We start from the raw sequence: 23,563 nt of genomic DNA on the forward strand, positions 1-23,563 counted from the left end.
TACCTTTTCATGCTTGAAACAACTTCCGCGATTTGTTTATCGCGACTACCTGCATCGTCGAAGCATATAATGAATCAATTTTGCCGACAAAGAATGGTGCTTTTAAAACATGATAGAAATTAACCCTTTACACTCCAACATCAGTATTGATATTCTCCATACTGTTCTCTATATATTTCCTGAAGTCCTGACAAGGAGAATATGTTTAACAATCAAGAGCTTCTTTAGTTGGTGATTTTTTTTTATTCTCATGACCTTGATGTGTGATACAGAGGTGATATCGTGAGGAGAAATTAGATGCTAATCACTCTAAGGGGTTAAAGGGTTAAGCTTCAAGCATTTGCCCTTCAACAAAGTTGTCTCAAGTTCTGAGATTTTCAACTTTTCATTCTAACATGGAAAACAAATCCATCTTTCCTGAAGATAAAATTTCTGAACCAAAATACCAAAAGAAAAAGCAAACTGGTTCTCTGAATTATTTAGCACTTTGCACCCAAACATATATACTCATGTTCTCCAAACTTTTCTGTTTACGTTTCCTATGGAGATGTCGGGTAAATTTTATAATTAAGATTTTCCTGAGTTGTTTATTACAATGTTTGATTCAGGGGTGATAATGTTTTTTGTATGATCTCCTTTCCGCGTATCTGAGAGTTTCGCTCCATTCTAAGTTCGCCACGCTACTAACTTTCCGAGTTCAGACAAATCTTGGAATTTTCTGCAAACAGCATATAATAATGTTCATCCAGATAAAGATCAGAATAATGTAGCGGTCTAGTATCACTATCCTGTTCTAAGCGTTCTGCCAGTAAAACGAAGTGCTATACTAAGCCTCGGTACGGTAGCAGTAGCTACCAAAAGACTGAAGAAAGGCAAAAAATGGTTGTACGGGATCAAATAGCTTCTGATAGATAAAGTTACCATCCTTTTGAACAAGGTCACGAAATTGCCAAATTTGGTGGCCTTTCGAGGATAAGGATACCAATGACTAACTTCATCAAGCTACTTCTATGATGAATATTGCAATTTTGGATTCCCTTTTTTTTTTTGTATCAGCAGACATCTGCGTCTGCGAAAAGAGACAACTGAAAAGGTGTGAGGAGACACCATCCCATGAACAGTTTAGCCGAAGAGTGGTGTTAGTGTAACCTCTGTTTCCATAGAATCGTAAAATCTAAAAATCGCGAGATAAAAGTGTAACTAAAGACATAAAAAGATAGTTTGGTGGGGCACTCATCTTCATCGTGTTTTAAAATGATCATTAATTCCTGATTTTATCTCTTCCTATCTGAACTTTAAACCAAATAGGACCGATTTACGCAGCTCGAGTGGAAAAGCCGGTGACATCACGAGATGAGATCGTACCGATCCTTTTAGGTCAACTTTTCGAATTTAACGAAGAATATCTGTCATGACCTCGGGAAACATTCCGGAAAGAAATCCGTTCGAATGGTGAGCTAATAATCATCTTGTTAATATTAGTATCGTATTTTAACTTAGAGAATGACGTCTGGAACAAATGGTACACAAAAATTCCGTCATTTCTGGTGAAAGCGAGAAAGGCAAGCAATACTTCGGGAGGGTATTACTTTTGCATTCTGTTAGTTCTCATATCTGAGCTAATTATTTACAACAAAAATTGTTAACGCCCGTGGGTTCCTAGTTACTTTGTAGAACTGGCCTCCTTTTTCATGTTTTTCACTCGAGCTGAAAGATGCACGAGGCGAGCGTAAAGAACAATACGCGTGGGAAAGAAAAAAACAAAAAGAACATAAAAGAAGTCACATTTTCTTCTTTTCTGTGTTACACTTCCTTGATTCGCTCACACTTAATGACGTGGACGTGTCATAAACATCGAATATGGCCTCTTTGCCAATATTTACTTCGTCAACAAATCCTGAATTGGCTTTGGCATATGAAATGCTTTGAATTTCATTGAAAAAATTATATTAGAGACAAAGCTAACCAGAGAAGAATATAAGGTTACACTCGTTGCTTTATTAGCCTCTAAGGTTTTAGGACACTACATTTTCTTCTTCATGATGGCCTCTCGGCTTAAAATTTGGGAAGTTGGGCTGGGTTTCCTGTCACTGTACTAGGATGTAACCCATGGCTTTGATGTGCTTCTTTCCATTATCTGGCGAGTGCGTTGCCTGATTTCCACACGTGTTGGAATCATCATATCGACCTCCTGTGCCAAAACCAATTCGTGAGTTACAGGAGGAACAGTCATTCTGCTGGTTAGCGGTGATGCCGATTCTTGCTTTGGAATAACGAGGGTTGTCTCCCACTGCATTGAATCCTTCCTTATTGCAGTTGAGCTGCAAGGAAGCCCGTGGACCAACCAGCGACTTCCACGTGTTACGACCCAGTGAGGTGGCACGGTATTTCCCATCAGCGATCAGTGAGAACAGTGAGTTGGCGTGCCTGTGGATGACAATGAACCTGAGCTGATGATCAATCTTCGTACCGAGGCAGATCTTGGAGAAGGATGTGTTCCAGTAGGTTGGTAACTTAGTCTCTTGGGAATCAAAGCCAGTCTTGCCTCCAGCAAAGTTATAGGCACTTCTGTTGCTCCAGAATTGGGAATCGTAATGGAAAGTTCTCTGAAAGACAAGAATTGCATTTTTGATTTGCTTATGTTCATTTCAATAATATCAAAGGAGACAGGGAGTTAACCTGCGTGCCGGCAATCTTCATGGCCAGCGTCCATCCTCCATCCCCACATCCAAAGATTTCCATGTGACAGAAAACAGGAATCGTTTGTGAACCAAACATCAGTTGGTATACTTGGCTTCGTTGCGACCTTAAAAAAGAGGATTTAAAAACAATTGAATCAACCTATGGGTAGCCATTTGTGCCAAAATATCCATCACTAGTAACAAACTCAATTGTTAGTGCTAAAATATCAATCTCTAGTGACAAAGTCAATTGTTCGTGCTAAAATATCAATCGCTAGTGATGAAACTCAATCGTTAGTGCTAGAATCGACTTGTCATCGATTTTAACTTGAACCAGTCTCCCGCTTGTTAAGCAAAGATGAATCAATCAAATCTTGCTTACTTTCTTGAAATCTGATAAGGGATAGAGAGACCGGCACGGACTCCCCATGTGGCTTTTGAAGTCGCGTCGCATAATCGCCTTCAAATTATGTTTTTACTTTCACAAGCGTGTCCTTAAGGGATGCTCCCTTTTTGTAAGAGATGATTGGATGTTTTGAAAACCTGTTTTCAGCAAGAGCTGATTGCGTATCAGCTTCCAATGCTCCATCAGTATTTGTTTTAAGTTTTTTAACTGCCAGTTGGTACGTTGTGACAAAAGACAATTTAGTGGAGGAGGGGGGTACAGGGGGGTCAGAGTCTCCCGCTTCCCGTACCATGTTCTCCCACCTCCCGTACTTTTATGCCCTTTTATCTACCGACTCTTCATTGTGTTGCTCCCATCTTCAGGTTAATCAAGAGGATCAAAAACCCGGGTTTAATTTTCAAAATGTGCCAAAACTTAACATTCTTGTTCATTTTCTGGCCTTTGGTGGATATGAAATGGAAATTTCAAAACTTTAATATATGAGTGTTTTTGACCAAATAATACCCAGTAATAAACAACAAACTATCGCTTTCTTTATTTCTGCTCCCGCTTCCCGCCCCCTGTTCTCCCGCTTCCTGCCCTCTCCCGTCCCCCTGTCCCCCTCCGCAATAAATGTTGGTGACCTTTAAGCTTTTGTGTATGTGCAAGAAACGATTGTCTAGAGGCAAAGCTGACCCCTGAGAGAGACTATTCTATAATGTTTTCTGGGTACCCTCTTGCTTTGAGGCGTTGTTTAAATTTCCAAAGGTCCTCCTCAAATGTTTCTTTCGAAGAATTAGTTCCAGGCCATGTTATTGTTTCGTCTTTCTTGATAACATATTTTACGTCTGGTCGGTGGCACGAGGCAAAGTGCGCAAATTAAAAAATTCTCTATGCTTAGTTTCGCTTTGTTGGATTAATTTCGTTTCAATTAACGCCATGAAAATATTAGCAAATGACACTGCCATTTTCGTACCTATAACACTGCCATTTTCGTACCTATAGCAATGCCATGTGTTTCGAGGAAGTTCTCCTCATTGAATTAAACCGAATTTTCTCTAAGTATTAAGCCAAACATTTCCCTGAGGTAGTGCGTTGGGATCGGTGCATCATGGTTGTAGAACTTTTCGTATGCTTCACATACTATGTCCGTTCCTTCTTCTTGAGGTATATTTGTTTACAAGCCAGAAAAGTCCATTGATACTAGAATTGTTAAATCTTTCCGTTTGGATTGTTCCTTATACCCAATGTCACGCGACCAGTTTTCCATATTTGGAGTTGACCATGTGGTTGAAGTTTTTGGTAGATCTTGTCTCACTAATATTGTCTTGTTTTGTGGACCTTGGACTAATACATCAAAGCTGACGACGTGGATGGGATCTTTTTTCGGCCAAGCACAAGCGGTAAACACGAATCACGTCAGAAGTTGACGAAGGCACGACAGGAAATGCCGAACGAAGCGTCGAACGTCAACACGAGTCAAGCCATCGGAAAAGTGACAAAGCAGGTTGCGGGAACGGACTGGGAGTTATACACCGAACAGTTGGGTTTTTATTTTCCCGTAAATGGAATCGCGGAGGCTAAAACGAAGAAGGCCGTACTTTGAACAAATCTTTCAGCAGAAAATTACCAGCTTGCGAAGAATTAAGTGACCCCAATGCAGCTAAAGGATGACGCCATTACGTATACTGTCATAGAGGAGCGGATGCAGAAGCAACTCAAACCTGAAAGGTCAGCGACTCTTGACGACCGTAGACGTTTTTCAGGGAAACAGCCACAGATTTTGCTGATCCCCTTTGTCGTTTATCTCCACTGTCCTGTATCAACAGTGAATTTCTTTGCAGATAAATTGCTACCTTATTGCGATTAGTCTTCATGATCGGCCTCCGTCCTTCATTTCCGCATCCAAAGTCTCCCGTGTGAGAGAAAACAGACATTGGCTTTGAATCTAAGTGCAGGGTAACCTCTCCACTCTTTTTCGATCTACTACATAAATAATCTTCCTAAATAGAGAGATTCAGTTGAAACTTGATGAGGGCCATGGCTTCCATACATTTAGTAAATGACACAAAGTACTTTTCGATGAGGCGAAAGTTTTCAAGATTGAAGCTAATGTGCAAGTTTATTATCAAGGTTGCTATGCTAAGCGCAGTATCAGTTTCAGAATTATCATTATTAGTACTACTGTTATTTTCATATTCTCTCATTAAATTCCGCGCTAGCTTTGTTTTTAGTGAATAATTGACTTACACATTCCGGTCGAAAATTTCCTTACATGTCGAAGCTGAAAAAAAGGAAAGGCATACCAACAGCAATAAACCCTTTAAAAAAAAGATGGGATGGAGGTTTAAAATGGTCTCAGAGGGAAAATTTACATGTGGAAGAGGAAATACATAACGTTCTTGGTCACTCGTGTTTTCGTAACTTGCATTGTTAGCGGTTTGTAATGCGCTAGATAAGAATAAAAGCAACGGAGCCGCGAATTTAAGCAGCATCCCAAACCTCTCGCGGCCTCGCCGTTTTTACCCAAGCCGCTCGACGCTTCAAATGCACATCTTAAGACTATTATCTACAGAGGCAAGCGTTTTCACGTCCATCAAGAAGTTAACTTGTTTTTAATTTGAATTCTCAGAAGTTTCTAACAGGCTATTATCAAAGTTTCTATCAATTTCCTATATATCTATAACTCGATATACATAATTATTATAGACGAACGTCTCATCACAGCAATCTTAACAGACTGAAAGAGTACAAAAACTGGCTTAAAAAATACAGCAGGAGAAATGTTACCCAAACGGCAGATATTTCCATCTCCATAGTATCCTTTTTTGCATGTACAGTTGAACGATCCCTTAGTATTGTTGCACACAGCATCAGCACTGCAGTTGGTTTTTCCTGTAGCACACTCGTCGATATCTAAAAAGACTCTCCTTTAATTAGAACATCATCACTGCTATTTATTTTAAAACTGATGCAGTTTTAAAAATAAAGTGTAGACAGCAACTGGAGACTCCAGCTGGATCCGATGTCTTAAGAGTCTTGCAATTTTTCTGCAGTTCTCTTGGCCATGCAAGAGTAACATCATCCCATTTTGGTATGGATTATTAAGCAACAGAAGTGGTCCGTCTTTCAAATTCACTATTTTTATAAGGTACATTACTTCTAAAAATACAAAATTGTCCGCCGCTTTGCTTGGTGATATCAATAAGAAACAACATATATTTACATTTCTCAGTATCTAATTGATTAACATTAGACTCAGAAACTACAGGCTCTGTTTTACCTTTGCAAGTCCGTCCATCCCCAGTAGATCCAGTTTTGCATTTGCAGCGATATGATCCTTTGGTATTGATACACACAGCATCAGCACTGCAATTGGATGTTCCGTCAGCACACTCGTTTACATCTGTAAAATTTGTGGCAACCAATTCAATAAGGAAATCCCCTAAACACATGACCAATTTTATCATTTTAAGGATTGAAATTTGTGTTTTCAGTTTCCATTCCCTTGTTCGTTAAATAAAATTAGGGCTTTGGTCACGTTTACCTTGGCAAGTCCGTCCATCTCCAGAATATCCAGGTTTACATGAACAGTTATAGGAACCTGTGGTATTGTTGCAAACAGCATTTTCACTGCAGTCTTGTGTTCCTAAAGCACACTCATCGATATCTGAAAATGATCTTCCTTAATTAGAACGTCATCATTGCAGATGTGAAAATAAGACGTGAAGAACAAATTGAGACCTACGTGAGATCCGACATGATAGTCCTGCAATTTTGAAGCAGCTCTCTAGGCAAGAGTTAGTTAACAGCTGCATGGTTATTGTGTGAGTTTATAAAAAAAACGGACCTTTTAACTTTTACAGGTGCCTTTAGAAGTTGTGTATAAAACTGTAGTGAACACGAGCTTACGGCCGGTTTGACATGACAGGAGTTACCTTTCTTACACCTTGGACCTTTGAATCCAGTGGTACACAAACAGCGATATCCTTTGTCAGTAAAACCGCTCTGACAAGTAGAATTGTTATCGCAAGGGTTATCAACACAAGCGCTCTGAAGAGAAAATAATATCATACATTGAAATATGAATAAAAAGGAAAACAAGCAGCATTTAAACCAACAATAATGATAATGCTAAAGATAGAAATATTGACAGTGATATTAGAATTCAAGCAAAAATTGCAACGATTATGACCGGAAACTAGTTTTTTCTTTCACTTGAAATGAGTATTTGCTAATGATACAACACCTACCTCAGCTGCATGATAAAAATAATCGTCTTTCTTCTCCAGGTCGTGTTCGTGTCTTTCGTGAGTAACATTATTCAGTTCACATTTGTAGCCTCCACGACCACTCACTTGTTTATGAACATTAATGCTGACACAGTCAGGTTCCACATAACACATATTGTCACAAAAACTCATTGTCAGAACTTCAACGATGCGAATGACGTGGTTTATGAGACGTTTACCGTCAAATGCTTTTTCAGGGGTAAACTCCAACACGCGGCATTGGTCAGCGTCACAAAAGCCTTTAAGATTTATAAAAAAAACACGAAAGAAGGAAAACACTAGTAAAAGAGATGGCCATAAGGGACGTCAAAATGATGATCACAATTGAGGATTTACTGATAGTTTCTCCGTTTGAATATATTCATTTTAATTCATCCATCCATTTGCTTCCCTTTTTTATCATCTATTTTAGTTTCTAGATGAATACCTTTCTAGATAAATTACAAACAATTATCCGTACTGACATCCGCAGGAAACTTGCAGACGGCAATTAATTTCCACAAAAAATGCACATATTTAAGTAAGAAGATTTTCCATTCGAAAATTCCCCAAAAATAAAAAAAAACTAAATTTTCTCAGTAAAGACAAAGTTCGCCGGTTTGAATTTGTAAAGTGGACTGAATCGTTGAAGAAATCCATGAATGAGCCGGATCAAACGTTTGCAAAGAGCTTGTCATTGCAGAAGATCTTTATTGCAAAACGTCTTCTACATCCGAATAAATTATTCCTCAAAAGCTACATATCTAGCAGGAATCGCAAATTTCTCGATATACTCCCTGACGCTGAGAGTTATTTACTGGTCTGGAGAAAGATTAGATCACAACTGGGGCAAAAATCCAACTTTATCAGCGCAATAAACACAAAGGCAACTCCAGCCGACATAAATAAGAAGACTGAGCGGCATAACAAAAGACTAAGAATACAATAAAATTTACGAGTGTGAACTTTTTACATGTTCGAATACAAAATACAAAAAAATTAATAAATTGATAAAGAAGTGATAGAGAGGTAGGAAATATTACAATATATCAACTTGGATGATGAGCTCGATAAAAGAAAGAATTAATTAAGAAAAAACCACAACAAAACAAAAAGGAGAAAAGGAAACCATTCGCAATTAAATTCACATAAAGGTATTCAAACAAACTATCTGCGAAAGTATCTTTTCATCACCAGTAAATTATTTGGTTAAGAAGTTTAAGAAAGTGTTAAGCTATCTTTAAACATTTTTGCTATTGTGGAGATGAATAACAAAACTTCCTTTAAACATATAACATGCAGGTGTTAAACGGTTACTATGATTATGAAGGACTAATGTCCCTTCTCTATTCCCGATCATAAATGAGTAATGGTGAGGCTAACCTTGTGATGAGGCATTAGCAAGTATCATGAAGAACAAAAGTAACAGAAAAAAGATAAAAATCGACTTCTTCATCGCGCGGATCGCCAGGTTTCCGCGACTGACTTCTGGAATTATGCGCAAATTGATGCGACATGAAAATTTTGTCCATGCTGTTCTCTATATATTTCGTAAAGTGCTGATAAGGAGAATATGTTTAACAATCAAGAGCGTCTTTAGTTGGTGATTATTTCCTTTATTCTCATAACCTTGATGTGTGATACAGGGGTGATATCGTGAGGAGAAATTAGATGCTAATCACTCTAAGGGGTTAAGGGTTAAGCTTCAAGCATTTGCCCTTCAACAAAGTTGTCTAAGTTCTGAGATTTTCAACTTTTCATTCTAACATGGAAAACAAATCCATCTTTCCTGAAGATAAAATTTCTTAACCAAAATACCAAAAGAAAAGTAAACTGGTTCTCTGAATTAATTAACACTTTGCACCCAAACGTAAATACTCATGTTCTCCAAACCTTTCTGTTTACATTTCCTATGGAGATGTCGGGGAAAATTTATCAATTAAGGTTTTCTTTAGCTGTTTGTTACAATGTTTGATTCAGGGGTAATAATTTTAGGAGAAATGTTGTTTGTAACTCTTAGCGGCAAAGGGTTTAGTGTATTAATCGGTTGAAGCCTATTTAAATCTACATTTCAGTGTTTTTAAGAGTAAATTCGGTTTGTATCTTTTTTGTATGATCTCCTTTCCAAGTATCTGAGAGTCTCGCTCCATTCTAAGTTCGCTCCGCCACTAACATTCCGATTTCAGACAGATCTTGGAATTTTCTGCAAACAGCATACAACAATGTCCATCCGAATAAAAATCAGAATAATGTAGCGGCCTAGTATCGCTATCCTGCTCCAAGCGTTCTGCCAGTAAAACGAAGTGTTATACTAAGTCTCAGTGCGGTAGCAGAGGAGCGAAAAAAATATGAGGGGGTTTTTGGGTCGATTGCGTAATGATCCGACCCGACCCAAGCCTCCCCCGCTACTATAGCGCCGCTTGTTATTTCCAACATGATCTGAACACCAAAATAACGATCATGTTGGTTATTTCGCTCGGTTTTACCAACTGAAGGCCTGGAACTGGCTAAGCATGACTCATGCGGTAGTCGTACATTATTAAGTAACACGCCTAAGAATTTTCAGGTTGATCAACACTTTTATCAAGATAACTCAATTGTAAACTAATTATTTCAAATATGTTAATTTAGCGGTTAAATACGGTTCAACCAGCAAAATGTAAAAAAAGGAAGACTACATCAAAACCTTCAACACCATCATCATTATCATTTCGGTTTTTAATTGCTGTTAAATCAAATAAATGTTGCAAAAGAGAGCTTAAACGGTTCAACCATTTCAAAGTCATTTTACTGAAAAAATTTATTTTACGGGTAGTGTTTGATTGACAGTTACTATTATTGTAATACGAATCTGTAGTCATCAGCCCGCGTTTATTAAGATAGAGCCCTCTGTGATCCAAAGGCTGTATCAAGCCAACACTTCTAGAGGTTTTATTATACATTTGATTGCAGTCGTAACCAAAAGTGCAGAGCGATACGATCAAGTGACAATCAAAATAAAGAAACAGAAGAAAACTATCGTTATCTCTCACGACTACGTCGTTTAGGTTCCATTGAAATCCAATCGAAATGTTGGGGTCGTAACCGGGAGACTGTTAGGAAGGGCCTGAGAACTGCCATTGAAGCTTACCCCAGAAAGGAAGGAAAAGAAAGAGTAGTATTTTTCAATCATGCTTTCATAATGTATCGATTGATGAATTGAAAATTTTCCAGATGAGTTCGTTCATTTAACTTCCCAAAAGACTGAGGAAAGGCAAAAAATGGTTGTACAGGATCTAATAGGTTGTGATAGATAAAATTACCATCCTTTTAAAACGACATCACGAAATTGCCAAATCTGGTGGCCTGCCGAGGATAAGGATATCAATGGCTAACTTACATCAAGCTAGTTCTATGATGAAATCAGTGCAATTTTGGATTTTCGTTTCCATTTTTTTTCCAGCACACGTGTGCGTCTACGAAAAGAGACGAGAAAAAGGCGTGAGGAGACACCATCCCATGAACAGTTTGGCTTAAGAGGGGTGTTAGTGTTTCCCTAGAATCTTAAAATCCAAAAATCGCGAGCTAAACGTGGAATTAAAGACAGAAAAAGGTAGTTTTGTGGGGCACTCTTCTTCATCGTTTTTTTAAAACGTCCGTTACTTCCTGACAACCTGATTTTATCTCTTCCTATCTGAACTCCAAACCAATCAGGACCGGTTTACGCGGCTCGAGTAGAGGAGCCGATGATATCCCGAGATGAGATCGTCCTGATCTTTTTAAGCCAATTTTTCTTATTTGACGGAGGATATCTGAGATTTTGGTGAGGGAAGTCATGACCTCTGGAACTATTCAGGAAAGAAATCCGTTCGAATGGTGAGCTAACAATCATCTTGTTAATATTAGCATCATATTTAACTCAGAGACTGATGAATTATGAAATATGAAATAAAAATATAATTATGAGATTATTTTCTATAAAAATCGTTAGCGCCCGTGGGCTCCTAGTTACTTTGAACCGGCGACATTTTTCATGTTTTTCTCTAGAGCAGCCGACTAGATGCGCGAGGTGAGCATAAAGAACAACACGAACGGTAAAAAAAAAAAACAAAAACATTAAGGAAGTCACATTTTCCGTGCTCCTTCTTTTCTTTGTTACGCTCACTCTTAACGACGTGGACGTATCATAAACATCGAATATGGCCTCTTTGCCAATATTTACTTCGTTAACAAAACCTGAATTTTTGCGCAATTGCCATGCTTTGAATTTCATTGAAAAAATTATACTAGAGACAAAGCTAACCAGAGAAGAATATAAGGTTAAACTCATTGCTTTATTAGCCTTTAAGGTTTTAGGACACTACATTTTCTTCTTCATTATGGCTTCTCGGCTCAAAATTTGGGAAGTTAACTGTGTCCCCTGTCACTGTACCAGGATGTAACCCATAGCTTTGATGTGCTTGTGTCCACTATCTGGCGAGTGCATTGCCTCATTTCTACACGTGTTAGAATCATCAAATAGACCTCCTGTGCCAAAACCAATTCGGGAGTCACAGGAACCACAGTCATTCTGCTGGTTAGCAGTGATGCCGATTCTTGCTTTGGAATGACGAGGGTTGCTTCCCACTGCATTGAATCCTTCCTTATTGCAGTTGGGTTGCAGGGAGGCCCGGGAACCAATCAGCCACTTCCACGTGTTACGACCCAATGAGGTGGCGCGGTATTTCCCATCAGCGATCAGTGAGTTGGCGTGCCTGTTGATGACAATGAACCTGAGCTGATGACCAATCTTCATACCGAGGCAGATCTTGGAGAAGGGTGTGCTCCAGTAGGTTGGTAACTTGGTCTCTTGTGAGTCAAAGCCAGTCTTGCCTCCAGCAAAGTTATAACCATTTCTGTTGCTCCAGAAATGGGAATCGTAATGGAAAGTTCTCTGAAAGACAAGAATTACATCTTTGATTTGCCTGTGTTCAATTCAGTGATATCGAGAGTTTCTTAAAGGAGGCATCAATCTTCATGGGTGCCATCAATCTTCATGGCCAGCGTCCATCCTCCATCCCCACATCCAAAGTTTCCCATGTGACAGAAAACAGGAATCTTTTGTGAACCAAACATTAGCGGGTATACTTGGCTTCATCTCGACCTTATGTAAAAAGAGGAAGTCAAAAAAATTGAGTCAGCCTGTATGCAAACCTACGGTCCTCATATCTACCGCAATGGAATGTGTATACGCATCAAGTAAGTGATTTGGAATCTTGCAATTAAAACAGATTGCTCTACACTTACTTTCCTGTGTCGAACTGTTCCTTGCAAGAGGAGAAGTGACCGGCTGTGAGACAAATAAGACCGCCATTTTAAGATCTGAGCGTGTTGAGAATACTTAAAATATGAAAACATTAAATACCATATCCCAATACCATCGAAAATGTACCTGAAGGCTTTCGAGGCAAAGCGTCCTTAACCAGCGCAATAAGATTGTCCACTTTCGTTTCAAGCGTCTCAATAGCTGAACATGAATGTTGTCTGGCGTCACTTAAAACAGGGAACACCGCAAGGATATTTGCGATGAAATGAACTGAAAATAGCAAGCGCATTTTGAGAATTGATTGACTTTGGAAAATATTTTCTGTGCGGCTCAACCTGTGAATAACTGATTATGATGATTTTGCTTCGTAATTGTAAGTTATCATCGTCAAACACAACTCGAATTTTCTTTCTCGCACTCAGCGACATCTAGAAGACAAGTTCCAAGTTGAAGATTATTTTTAACTTAATTCACTGTGCTTTGAAATGGACTTTGAAAATCTGCTAACAATATAGCTGTCTTTCTCATGAAAAATCGTTGAACGGCCGAATTATAAGCGGTGATAATGCAATTTAATAAATTCAAACTAATTTTCTGTTTATCTTAACGAATTGACTACATGATTTTTGCATGCATGCATGCCCACATATTCAACGAAGACACTGATTGTTTTGTCTTTCGTCCATATATTTTGATATAAATGAGTAAAACTGTAAAGACGGTGATGGGCTTATCGAGGGCTGTGCTTTTGGCAACCGGAATGTTACATTCACTAGTTTCCCCTATTCCCGGTCAATGAATAAAGTGAGATATTGCCAGTTAACAGAGTCGTATAAAGACATAAGGTGGCTAGGATTCCAGGGATACTGGGGTTTTGCGTCGGTGGGATATTACACGATAGTTTGGTTCTTTCAGCTAAGTTGATAATCTAATTTGGCAACTGTAAACACCATCTAAAGTTAATATTTCGATTGTTAGCCCTTGTTCAGAGCGAAAGCTCGAAAGCTCTGATCAAGGGCTACGCTCCAACATTTTCAACTCAGTAAACAAAACCAAATTATCTCGTATAAATTAAAGCTTTACACAAAATCAAAAAGATATCAGATCACGCTATGTTGACATTCTGCCTTGGTTCAACATAAAACATTTGTTGGGCTAATACAGATTTAAAACGGGAAACTGAAACCTCAATTCCGGGACCAACTTGAGGACCAGCTTCAACCCCGTCAGTCCTTATAAACTTAATTTACAAATGTTGATAATACAAACTTAGGCAGCATCTAAATAAAGTGACCGGGGCTTTTTAACATGACTATAACATCTGTTCATTTACAGCCTTTATGGCCTTCAATACTTCGTTTGTGGATCGTGCTGCTCGATAAGCGTTACAGTTGCTTTCCATGTTTGAAACAACTTGTGGGAGATCATTTGTCTGTCATGACTGTCTGCACTCTCAAAGCACAATAAAATAATTCTGTTGTCGAAGAATGCCAGTTTTAACACAGGATAGTAATTTACCCCTGGAACAAGGTTGCCCCAAACTCTGAAGATTTTTTAACTTTTTACTCTAACATAAGAAACAAATTCTCCTTCCCTGAAAATTAAATCTGTTCAAGATTAGGCCAGAGCACAGAAAGAACACGTAAACAGTTTCTCTGAATCCATTAAGTGAAATGTCAATCAAATAAGTGTTTCCTACTTGAAACCGATTGAAAGTGTTTCAAGGTGTTTCGGAGTAAATTCAGTTTACATCCGATTTTGCTAATTGAGTGGTCTCCTTTTCGCGTATCTGGAGGTTTCGCCCCACTACTATCGGTAACTTTCCGAGTTCAGGCAGACCTTGGAATTTGATGCAAAGAGCATAAATTATAGTAGTGTCAAAGCAGATAAAGATCAGAATTATGTAGCGGCCTAGCATCACCATCCTGTTTCAGGCGTTCTGTCAGGAATACGAGGGAGATTTTGGGTCGAGTGCGTGATGACCCGACCCAAGCTTCCCTCGCTCCTATAGCGCCGTTTGCCATTTCGCTCGGTTTTACTGACTAAAGGCCTGGAACTGGCTAAGTATGACTCATGCGGTAGTCGTGCGTCAAGTAACACGCCTAAGAATTTGCAGGCACATCAACACTTTGATTGAGATTACTAAATTGTGAATAAATTATTTCAAATATGTTCATTTTACAATTAAATACGGTTCAACCAGCAAGAATAAAGTTGTTGTACAAGTATAAATTCTGATTAATCATATTGTGAAAACTGGAACACTGCATGAAAACTTTCCGCATCATCATCATTATCATTTCGGTTTTAATCGCTGTTAAATTAAATAAATGTTGCAAAAGAGAGATTAAACGGTTCAATCATTTCAAAGCCATTTTACTTACAAAATTTATTTTGTGGTCAGCACCCCGCGTTTATTAAGATTGAACGGCTCTGTGATCCAAAGGCTGCATCAAGCCAACACTTCCAGAGGTTTTATTATACATTCGATTGCAGTCGTAATCAAAAGAGCAGAGCTATATGATCGGGTGAAAATCACAAGAAAGAAACGGAAGAAAAATATCGTTATCTCTCACAACTCCGTCGCTTAGGTTCTAGTGAAATCCTATCGAATTGTCGGAGTCGTAACCGGGAGACTGTTAGGAAGGGCCTGAGAACTGCCATTGGAGTTTACCCCAGATAGGAAAGGAAAGAAAGAGTAATAGTTTTCAATCATGCTTTCATAATATATCGATTGATTAATTGAACATTTTCCAGATAAGTTTGTTCATTTAATTGCTACAGTTCCCAAAAGACTGATGAAGAAAGGCAAAAAATGGTTGTACGGGATCTAATAGGTTGTGATAGATAAAATTACCATCCTTTTGAAACAAGGTCATGAAATTGCCAAATTTGGTGGCCTGCCGAGGATAAGGATACCAATGGTTAACTTTCATCATGCTAGTTATATGATGAAATAGTGCAATTTTGGATTTTCGTTTCCTTTTTTTTCAGCACACGTGTGCGTCTGCAAAAAAGAGACAACTGACACCATCCCATGAACAGTTTGGCTTAAGAGTGGTGTTGGTGTAACTTTTGTTTCCCTAGAATCATAAAATCCGAAAATCGCGAGCTAAACGTGTAATTACAGACAGAAAAAGATAGTTTTGTGTGGCATCCTTCTTCATCGTTTTTTTTAAATGTCCGTTACTTCCTGATTTTATCTCTTCCCCATGATCTGAACTTTAAACCAATCAGGACCGATTTATGCGGCTCGAGTAGAAAAGCCAGTGACATCACGAGATGAGATCGTACAGATCTTTTTAGGCCAATTTTTCGAATTTAACGGAAGATATGTGAAATTGTGGTTTAGGACGTCATGACCTCGGGAAATATCCCGGCAAGAGCTCCGTTCGAATGGTGAGCTAATAATCATCTTGTTAATATGTACGTTCATATTTAGCACAAAGACTGACGTCTCGAACAAATAATACATAAAAATTCTGTCATTCTGGTGAAAGCGAGAAAGGTAAGCAATACTTCGGGAAGGTATTACTTATGTATTCTGTTAATTCTCATATCTGAGCTAATTATTTTCTATAAAAATCGTTAACGTCCGTGGGCTCGTAGTTACTTTGAACCGGCGACATTTTTCATGTTTTTCGCTAAAGCAGAAAGATGCGCGAGGTGAGCGTAAAGAACAACACGAGCGATTAAAAAAAAAAAAAAAAAAAATGGAAGTCACATTTTCTGTGCTTCTTCTTTTCTGTGTTACACTCCCTTGATTCGCTCACCGCTCACACTTAATGACATGGACGTATTACAAACATCGAATATGGCTTCTTTGCCAATATTTACTTCGTAAAAAAATCCTGAATTAGCCTTGCGCAAATATAATGCTTTGAATTTCATTAAAAAAATTATACTAGAGACAAAGCTAACCCGAGGAGAATATAAGGTTAAACTCATTGCTTTATTAGCCTTTAAGCTTTAGGACACGACATTTTCTTCTTCATGATGGCTTCTCGGCTCAAAATTTGGGAAGTTAACTGTGTCCCCTGTCACTGTACCAGGATGTAACCCATAGCTTTGATGTGCTTGTGTCCATTATCTGGCGAGTACGTTGCCTCATTTCCACAAGTGTTAGAATCATTAAATAGACCTCCGGTGCCAAAACCAATTCGGGAGTTACAGGAACCACAGTTATTCTGCTGGTTAGCAGTGATGCCGATTCTTGCTTTGGAATAACGAGGGTTGCTTCCCACTGCATTGAATCCTTCCTTACTGCAGTTGCGCTGCAGGGAGGCCCGGGAACCAATCAGCCACTTCCACGTGTACGACCCAATGAGGTGGCACGGTATTTCCCATCAGCGATCAGTGAGAACAGTGAGTTGGCGTGCCTGTTGATGACAATGAACCTGAGCTGATGACCAATCTTCATACCGAGGCAGATCTTGGAGAAGGGTGTGCTCCAGTAGGTTGGTAACTTGGTCTCTTGTGAGTCAAAGCCAGTCTTGCCTCCAGCAAAGTTATAACCACTTCTGTTGCTCCAGAAATGGGAATCGTAATGGAAAGTTCTCTGAAAGACAAGAATTACTTTCTTGATTTGCCTATGTTCATTTCAATAATATCAAGAGTTTCGCAAAGGAGACAGGGAGTTAACCTGCGTGCCGGCAATCTTCATGGCCAGCGTCCATCCTCCATCCCCACATCCAGAATTATTCATGTGACAGAAAACAGGAATCGTTTGTGAACCAAACATCAGCGGGTATACTTGGCATTGTTGCGATCTAAAAAAAAAGAGGAATTAAAAACAATTGAATCAACCTATGGGTAGCCATTTGTGCCAAAATATCCATCACTAGTAACAAACTCAATTGTTATTGCTAAAATATCAATCTCTAGTGATAAACTCAATTGTTCGTGCTAAAGTATCAATCGCTAGTGATAAAACTCAATCGTTAGTGCCAGAATCGATTTGTCATCGATTTTAACTTGAACCAGTCTCCCGCTTGTTAAGCAAAGATGAATCCATCAAATCTTGCTTACTTTCTTGAAATCTGATAAGGGATTGAGAGACCAGCATGGACTCCCCGTGTGGCTTTTGTAGTCGCGTCCCATAATCGCCTTCAAATTATGTTTTTACTTTCACAAGCGTGTCCTTAAGGGATGCTCCCTTTTTTTAAGAGATGATTGGATGTTTTGAAAACCTGTTTTCAGCAAGAGCTGATTGCGTATTAGACTCCAATGCTCCATCAGTATTTGTAGTATTTGTAAGTTTTTAACTGCCAGGTGGTACGTTGTGACAAAACACAATTAAGTGGTGGAGGGGGGGGGGGGGGGGGGAAGGGGGGTCAAAGTCTCCCGCTTCCCCTACAACGTTCTCCTGCCTCCCGTACTTTTATGCCCTTTTATCTCCCAGCTCTCATCCTTCATTGTGTTGCTCCCGTCTTCAGGTTAATCAAGAAGATCAAAAACCCGGGTTTAATTTTTAAACTGTGCCAAAACTTAACATTCTTGTTCATTTTCTGGCCTTTGGTGGATATTAAATGGAAATTACAAAACTTTAATATACGAGTGTTTTTGACTAAATAATACCCAGTAATAAACAACAAACTATCGCTATCTTTATTTCTTCTCCCGCTTCCTGCCCTCATATGGCTCCCGCTTCCCGCCCCCTGTTCTCCCGCTTCCTGCCCTCTCCCGCCCCCTTGTCCCCCTCCGCAATAAACATTAGTGACCTTTTAGCTTTTGTGTATGTGCAAGAAACGATTGTCTAGAGGCAAAGCTGACCCCTGACAGAGACCATTTTATGATGTTTTCTGGGTACCCTCTTGCTTTGAGGCGTTGTTTAAATTTAAAAAGGTGCTCCTCAAATGTTTCTTTCGAAGAATTAGTTCCAGGCCATGTTATTGTTTCGCCTTTCTTGATACCATATTTTACGTCTGGTCGGTGGCACGAGGCAAAGTGCGCAAATTAAAAAAAGTCTCGGTCAGCGAGAAAAAGAGAAAACAAAACGTCATCTATACAACATTTCCATTCTCTATGCTTAGTTTCGCTTTGTTGGATTAATTTTGTTTCAGTTAACGCCATGAAAATATTAGCAAATGACACTGCCATTTTCGTACCTATAGCAATGCCATGTGTTTCGAGGAAGTTCTCCTCATTGAATTGAAACGAATTTTCTTAAAGGATTAAGCCAAACATTTCCCTGAGGTAGTGCGTTGGGATCGGTGCGTTATGGTTGTGGAACTTTTCGTATGCTTCACACACTATGTTCGTTCCGTCTTCTTGAGGTATAATTGTTTACAGGCTAGAAAAGTCCATTGATACTAGAATTGTTAAATCTTTCCGTTAGGATTTTTCCTTATACCCAATGTCACGCGACCAGTTTTCCATACTTGGGTTTGACCAGGTGGTTGAAGTTTTTGGCAGATCTTGTCTAATTAATATTGTCTTGTTTTCTGGACCTTGGAATAATAAATCAAAGCTGGCGACGAGAATGGGATCTTTTTTTGGCCAAGCACAAGCGGTAAACACGAATTACGTCTGAAGTTGACGAAGGCACGGCAGGAAATGCCGAACGAAGCGTCGAACGTCAACACGAGTCAAGCCATCGGAAAAGTGACAAAGTAGGTTGTGGAAGCGGACTGGGAGTTATACACCGAACAGTTGGGTTTTTATTTTGTCCTGTATCGACAGTGAATTCCTTTGCAGATAAATTGCTACCTTGTTGCGACTAGTCTTCATGATCGGCGTCCGTCCTTCATTTCCGCATCCAAAGGAATCAGGCGAAAGTTTTCAAGATGGAAGCTAGTGTGCAAGTTTATTATCAAGGTTTCTATGCTTAGCGCAGTATCATTTTCAGAATTTTCATTATTAGTACTACTGTTATTTTCATATTCTCTCATTAAATTCCGCGCTAGCTTTGTTGTTAGTGAATAATTGACTTACACATTCCGGTTGAAAATTTCCTTACACGTCGAAGCTGAAAAAAAGGAAAGGCATATCAACAGCAATAAACCCTTTGAGAAAAAAAGATGGGATGGAGGTTTAAAATGGTCTCAAAGGGAAAATTTACATGTGGAATAGGAAATACATAACGTTCTTGGTCACTCGTGTTTTCGTAACTTGCATCGTTAGCGGTGTGTAATGCGCCAGATAAGAATAAAAGCAGCGGAGCCGAGAATTTAAGCAGCATCCCAAACACCTCGCGGCCTCGCCGTTTTTACTCCAGCCGCTCGACGCTTTAAATACACACCATGAGACTGCTATCTACAAAGGCAAGCATTTTCAAGTCCATCAATAAGTTAGCTTGTTTTTAGTTTGAATTCTCAATAATTTCTAACGAGGCATTTATCGAAGTTTTTATCGATTTACTATATATCTATATGTCGATATAAATAATTATTATAAACGAAATTCTCGTTGCAGTGTCTAAACAGACAAAAACAGTGCAAAGACTAGCTTAAAAAATACAGCAGGAGAAATGTTACCCAAACGGCAGATATTTCCATCTCCATAGTATCCTTTTTTGCATGTACAGTTGTACGATCCCTTAGTATTGTTGCACACAGCATCAGCACTGCAGTTGGTTTTTCCTGTAGCACACTCGTCGATATCTAAAAAGACTCTCCTTTAATTAGAACATCATCACTGCTATTTATTTTAAAACTGATGCAGTTTTAAAAATAAAGTGTAGACAGCAACTGGAGACCCCAGTTGGATTCGATGTCTTAAAATTCTTGCAATTTTTCTGCAGTTCTCTTAGCCGTGCAAGAGTACCTCATCCCATTTGGGTATAGATAATTGAGCAACAGAAGTTGTCCGTCTTTCAAATTCACTATTTTTATAAAGTACATTACTTTTAAAAATACAAAATTGTCCGCCACTTTGCTTGATGATACCAATAAGAAACAACATATATTTACATTTCTCAGTATCTAATTGATTAACATTAGACTCAGAAACTATAGGCTCTGTTTTACCTTTGCAAGTCCGTCCATCCCCAGTAGATCCAGTTTTGCATTTGCAGCGATATGATCCTTTGGTATTGATACACATAGCATCAGCACTGCAATTGGATGTTCCGTCAGCACACTCGTTTACATCTGCAAAATTTGTGGCAACCAATTCAATAGGGAAATCCCCTGAACACATGACCAATTTTATCATTTTAAGGGTTGAAATTTGTGTTTTCAGTTTCCATTCCCTTGTTCGTTAAATAAAATTAGGGCTTTGGTCACGTTTACCTTGGCAAGTCCGTCCATCTCCAGAATATCCAGGTTTACATGAACAGTTATAGGAACCTTTGGTATTGTTGCAAACAGCATTTTCACTGCAGTCTTGTGTTCCTAAAGCACACTCATCGATATCTGAAAATGATCTTCCTTAATTAGAACGTCATCATTGCAGATGTGAAAATAAGATCTGAAAAACAAATTGAGACCTACGTGAGATCCGACATGATAGTCCTGCAATTTTGAAGCAGCTCTTTAGGCAAGGGTTAGTTAACAGCTACATGGTTATTGTATGAGTTTATAAAAAAAGAACGGACCTTTTAACTTTTATAGGTGCCTTTAGAAGTTGTGTATAAAACTGTAGTGAACACGAGCTTACGGCCGGTTTGACATGACAGGGATTACCTTTCTTACACCTTGGACCTTTGAATCCAGTGGTACACAAACAGCAATATCCTTTGTCAGTAAAACCGCTCTGACAAGTAGAATTGTTATCGCAAGGGTTATCAACACAAGCGCTCTGAAGAGAAAATAATATCATACATTGAAATATGAATAAAAAGGAAAACGAGCAGCATTTAAACCAACAATAATGATAATGCTAAAGATAGAAATATTGACAGTGATATTAGAATTCAAGCAACAATTGCAACGATTAAGACCGGAAAACTAGTTTTTTCTTTCACTTGAAATGAATATTTGCTAGTGATGCAACACCTACCTCAGCTGCATGATAAAAATAATCGTCTTTCTTCTCCAAGTCGTGTTCGTGTCTTCCGTGAGTAACATTATTCAATTCACATTTGTAGCGTCCATGACTACTCACTCGTTTATTAACATTAATGTTGACACAGTCAGGTTCCATATAACCTATGTTGTCACAAAAACTCATTGTCAGAACTTCAACGATGCGAATGGCGTGGTTTATAAGACGTTTGCCGTCAAATGCTTTTTCAGGGGTAAACTCCAACTGTCGGCATTGGTCTGCGTCACAAAAGCCTTTAAAATTTATAAAAAAATACGAAAGAAGGTGAACACTGGTAAAAGAGATGGCCATAGGAGACGTCAAAATGATGATAACAATTAAGCATTCACTGATAGTTTCTCCGTTGGAATACATTTATTTCAATTCATCCATCCATTTGCTTCCCTTTTTATCTTCCATTTTAGTTTCTAGATGAATACCTTTCTAGATAAATTACAGACAATTATTCGTACTGCCATCTGCAGGAAACTTGCAGATGGCAGTTAATTTCCACAAAAAATGCACATATTTAAATAAGAAGATTTTCCATTCGAAAATTCCCCAAAAATAAAAAGAAGTTTATTTTCTAAGTGAAGACGAAGTTCGCCGGTTTTAATTTGTAAAGTGGACTGAATCGTTGAAGAAATCCATGAATGAACCAGATCAATGAACAAAGAATGTTTGCAAAGGGTTTGTCATTACAGAAGATCTTTATTACAAAATCTTTATTGTCTTCTTCTTCCGAATATATTATTCCTCAAAAGCTACATATCTAGCAGGAATCGCAAATTTCTGGATATTCCCTGACGTTGAGAGTTATTTCATGGAGAAAAATTTAGCCACGACTGAGGCAAAAATCTAACTTTACGAGCGCAATAAACACAAAAACCATTCCAGCTGACACAAATAAGCGGCATAACAAAAGAAGACTAGGCAGATAATATAATTTACGAGTGTAAACTTTTCACATGTTCGAATACAAAATACAAACAAATTAATAAATTAATAAAGAAGTGATAGAGAGTTAGAAAATATTACAATATATCAACTGGGATGACGAGCTCGATAAAAAAAAATTAATTAAGAAAAAAACCACAACAAAACAGAAACGAGAAATGAGAACCATTCGTAATTAAAGTCACGTAAAGAGACTCAAACAAACTATCTGCCCAAGAATCTCTCCATCACCAATAATTTACTTGGTTAAGAAGTTTAAGAATGTGTTAATACTTGGTTAAGAAGTTTAAGAAAGTGTTAAGCTAACTCAATAAGCATTGGTAATTAGTCCCTAGGGATTTTGGATATAATAGATTGTTTTGTATCACTCCTTGTCACTTCACTTGAGGCCTTGGGCTGTGTACTGCTTGAAGCGTTCTATAACTTTTTTTACCATGTGGTTGATTATATTTCAGTGGCTAATTTTTTATCGGTAGAGTTTAGATTTGGTTTACTTTCTGTAGATGTGAAATTGTGTCAGGCCTGCGGGGCCGTGAAGGTTTTTTCTTTGCCTGCGGGGCCGTTAAAGTTACTTGCCTGCGAGACCGTGAAAGTTTTCTTTGCCTGCGGGGCCGTGAAAGTTTTTTTTTTCTTTGCCTGCGAGGCCATGAGAGTTTTCTTTGCCTGCGGGGCTGTAAAAGTTTTCTTTGCCTGCGGGGTTGTGAAGTTTTCTTTGCCTGCGGGGCCGTGAAATTTTTCTTTGTCTGAGTGGCCGTGAAAGTTTCTTTGCCTGCGGGGCTGTGCAGAAAGTTTTCCTTTGCCAGCGAGGCCGTTAAAGTTTTCGTCCCCTGTGGGGCCGTGTAGGAAGTTGTTGTTTGTTTTTTTTTTCTTTTGCCTGAGAGGCCGTTTGGATTTATTTGCCTGCGGGGCCGTGGAAGTTTCGTTTGCTTAGGAGGCCGAGAAATTTTCTTTGTCTTCGTAGCCGCGAAAGTTGCTTTGTCTGCGGGGCTGTTAAAGTTTTCTTTGTCTGCGGGGATCAAAG

General features: G+C 38.7%; 2 protein-coding genes and 1 pseudogene across 3 annotated transcripts; all 3 read right to left on the bottom strand.

Annotated features, from left to right (window-relative positions):
* Positions 1-1,978: 1,978 nt before the first annotated feature.
* LOC149042345 (uncharacterized) lies at positions 1,979-9,954 on the bottom strand. Its single transcript, XM_089213029.1, has 9 exons — positions 8,721-9,954; positions 7,320-7,597; positions 7,005-7,119; positions 6,614-6,736; positions 6,350-6,472; positions 5,857-5,982; positions 5,317-5,350; positions 2,680-2,806; positions 1,979-2,606 (listed from the first exon to the last, which is right to left on the bottom strand). The coding sequence occupies exons 1-9, from the start codon at positions 8,791-8,793 to the stop codon at positions 2,088-2,090; spliced, it is 1,518 nt and encodes a 505-aa protein (XP_089069155.1). The 5' UTR covers positions 8,794-9,954; the 3' UTR covers positions 1,979-2,087.
* A 1,677-nt stretch (positions 9,955-11,631) lies between these two features.
* On the bottom strand, positions 11,632-21,835 carry LOC149042346 (uncharacterized). Of its 2 annotated transcripts, XM_089213032.1 has the most exons (8): positions 21,562-21,835; positions 21,246-21,360; positions 20,853-20,975; positions 20,589-20,711; positions 20,097-20,222; positions 19,555-19,588; positions 17,264-17,390; positions 11,632-12,249 (listed from the first exon to the last, which is right to left on the bottom strand). In XM_089213032.1, exons 1-8 carry the CDS (start codon positions 21,730-21,732, stop codon positions 11,740-11,742), a joined length of 1,329 nt encoding a protein of 442 aa, XP_089069158.1. In that variant the 5' UTR covers positions 21,733-21,835; the 3' UTR covers positions 11,632-11,739. The 2 variants fall into 2 exon arrangements, with proteins under 2 accessions (XP_089069158.1, XP_089069159.1); XM_089213033.1 differs by lacking the exons at positions 19,555-19,588; positions 20,097-20,222 and adding an exon at positions 18,276-18,293 and having other exon boundaries at positions 20,564-20,711; positions 21,562-21,834.
* Positions 16,555-17,163, bottom strand: LOC149042347 (uncharacterized; annotated as a pseudogene).
* Positions 21,836-23,563: the final 1,728 nt, after the last annotated feature.

The sequence above is a fragment of the Pocillopora damicornis genome, chromosome 7 (assembly GCF_964200805.1).
Source record: "Pocillopora damicornis chromosome 7, jaPocDami1.2, whole genome shotgun sequence".
NCBI classification, from domain to species: domain Eukaryota; kingdom Metazoa; phylum Cnidaria; class Anthozoa; order Scleractinia; family Pocilloporidae; genus Pocillopora; species Pocillopora damicornis.